General features: G+C 43.3%; 1 protein-coding gene across 22 annotated transcripts in view; it reads left to right on the top strand.

Annotated features, from left to right (window-relative positions):
* MADD (MAP kinase activating death domain) overlaps positions 1-2,900 on the top strand; it is a 160,657-nt gene that overhangs the window by 108,912 nt on the left and 48,845 nt on the right. For 15 of the 22 annotated variants that reach the window (XM_019519243.1, XM_019519251.1, XM_019519247.1 and 12 more), the window contains 2 exons: positions 592-654; positions 1,063-1,183. In XM_019519243.1, the coding sequence (XP_019374788.1) occupies positions 592-654; positions 1,063-1,183 (184 nt within the window). The remainder of the gene's footprint in view (positions 1-591; positions 655-1,062; positions 1,184-2,900) is intronic. The other 7 variants (XM_019519263.1, XM_019519260.1, XM_019519262.1 and 4 more) reach the window with 1 other exon arrangement.

Below are 2,900 nucleotides of genomic sequence, written 5' to 3'. Positions count from 1 at the left end.
AGCCAGCGGGTTTATCTCTATGAAGGGCTTCTAGGTAAGTTAATATTCTGGGAGCTGTGAAACTGATATTTGGAGGAGTTGCACAGGCTTGGGCTTGTTCATTCTAATACAAGGCTCCCATAGATTTTATTCATCAGGGAGCATTGCTTTCCAGACTGGAGAATTCAGAATTCAGACTGGAGGGCAACTTGGGTGGTTCAAGAGGAAGTGGAGGATTGTCCAAAGAAAAATGAGTAAGGGAGGATTAGTGAGAGACTATAGTTTGCATAAAATAAATCATATCCAAGTCCCATGTTGGCCCTGAATCTGAATTGATGCTGCAGTCCTGAGAAGCGAAATTGCTTAGATGGATAATAGCTGCGAGCTAAAATGTATTGATGTTTCCTGCAGATAGTTCTGCCTGAAGCACTGAATGGACAGCAGCTAGACTTGAAGACCCATTGTTTTTTTGCTGAATGTGTCCTGGGATAACAAACATGTCTGTCTCTGGACTTGTGAATTTACTATTAATCAACAGCTCTTCCTCTTCACCTGTTTTTTGTCCTTCCTCTCTCTTTGCTGCCATGTTCCTGCCTGCTTGGAATTGTGCAGGAAGGGATAAAGGATCTGTTTGGGACCAATTAGAGGATGCTGCAATGGAAACCTTCTCTCTAAGTAAAAATTTCTTTTTGGTGCCTCTCTGTGTCTGCTGCAGTATTGCTGCTCAATAGGCTGTGTGCATCATGGTTTGTTCTGTTCTTTTCTGTGTGTGATGCACGATCCCCTTTTGGGCACTTAATGATAGGAGGAAGACATATACTTAGTGGATGTTTTTGGGACAGGTCTCAGTCTGAGGTTTGGGGAAGGTGCAGTGAATGTGTCATGAAGTAGGGTAGGAGAGTGTTCTTCTTTTCCCTCTCCCTCTTTTTCTCCCTCTTGTGATCTTGTTTGTAATTTTCTGCTGAGAGATTATTTTCATGTGTGTGTTGGCCTGGGTCATCTTCAGACTGGGGAGAAAGGAGCTGATCCTGTAGTGTCTGCTTACAGTGCAAGCTTAGAATTCTTTAACTTGATATTGCCCAGGTAAAGAGCGCTCAACTCTGTGGGACCAGATGCAGTTCTGGGAAGATGCTTTTCTGGATGCTGTGATGCTAGAGAGAGAAGGAATGGGAATGGACCAGGGACCTCAGGAGATGATTGACAGGTAAACTAGCATGAGTTCTTAGACCATGTTTATTTCCATCCTTGTTTCACAAAAGGATGGAGCAGTCCTAGGATTTTGTTTTGGTTCTGTTTTGTTCTTGAATCATTTCTCTTTCACGGACCTCAGTATTTTCTCTTGGATATATGCCTCTTCATGTTTTTAAGATCAAGACAAAAGTTTCTTTAAAGTTAAGGATGGTGTAATGACTCTGGGGAAATAAGAAATGGGTATAAATGTGCAACCAGAATACCATATTTACTCACATACTACATGCACTTCTTTTCTAAAAGAAACAGCCTTCCAGAATTGGGGTGCATGTCTGAAGTAGGGAAGCTGATTTTCTTCACCAAAACTTCTCTGCATGAAGGCATAGAAAGATTAAGACACTGTGCTACAAGATGGTTGTCAACGTCTGTCTCCCTTCTAGGAAGAGCAGGGGAGGGAGGCAGGTGGATGTTCAGGCCAATGTTAATCTTTTCACAGCCACTCTCAAACAAGAAGGATAATAAGGATGTGGGGGATATGTAGCACTAAGGTGATGTCATGAAAGACAACTTGCAGAGCCGCAAGTGTATTTTTATACATTCTGCTTTCCAAAAATAAGGTGCATGCTTTGTATTTGAGTTAATATGGTAGGACCTTTGCATGAAATGTACTATGTCAATAATGAAGTAAAGGTGCTGGGAAGAGCTGCTGATAGGCTGGAGTACAAGATAGCCTTGGCTATCATTTGTGAGCATCCAGAAAGTGCTAAGTAATGTGCAGATGGTATAAAAACTAACACAAAAAACCACTGGGAGTATTTCAACTAAAACCTGGAAGGAAACCACTCTTTAGAATTATTTTTCTGAGTTGGGGCTAGAAGGCATCCCTGTATCAACATACAACATGGGGAAGACTGCCCAAGCCAGGGATGTCTTTCCCACTTCATTTCCTCTCAGATTAAGCTATTTCTGATTTAATACTGATCCATGGTAGAATTTTTTTTAAGTTCCTCATGCCTTACAGTCCTGAGTTGAATTTTCAAAAGTAGTGGGGGCTCTTAAGTATGTAAGCTTCATTGCAAATCAGTGAGACTTAAGGGCTAGGGACAGACATTAGACATATAAACCAGTTTTAAGTGATCAGAAACTTGTTTAAACTTGTAACAGAACAGATGTTCAGTGCACGCAAATTGGTTTGGAAATGGCTGAAACCAGTTTGAGATAAACCTGGTTGAATGTAGTATCAGACTTGACTGACTTGGCTCAAACTGGGTTATGGATTGTCTTTCCCAGATCCCTTGTTGGTTTAAGATGAACCAGACACCCCCAGCATTCTGGCATGCTCTGGGCTGGGCAGACTCTCTGTTCCACAGCAGAGCTGACCCCTCCCCTCTGCTCCCTGGCTGGCACTCCGGCAGAGACTTAGGCACAGCAAGATCTGGCTGGCTTCCCCCTGCCCTACCCACCCCCTCGCTGCTTGCTGTTCAAGCAGGGAATCCCCATCCCCTCCCTCCCTCCTATCTCCCACAGCACGGACCCCAGCCTCATGGACCCTAGGCATGTGGTATGCTAGCTAACGCAGATATGTGTGTCTCTCCAGTTTCACTGGGACAGGCAGGCAGAACAGTGACTACTTAGGGCTGTTTGAAGCTAATCAACAGGTCAGCTGGTAAGCTATTTAAGAAGAGTTTGAAGTAATGGAGAGAGACTATTGTTTTGCTGATCAGGTGATA

This window comes from Gavialis gangeticus, unplaced genomic scaffold, assembly GCF_001723915.1.
Source record: "Gavialis gangeticus isolate Ggan-Ray unplaced genomic scaffold, GavGan_comp1, whole genome shotgun sequence".
Taxonomy (NCBI): domain Eukaryota; kingdom Metazoa; phylum Chordata; order Crocodylia; family Gavialidae; genus Gavialis; species Gavialis gangeticus.
This window is presented reverse-complemented; position numbering and strand designations above follow the sequence as displayed.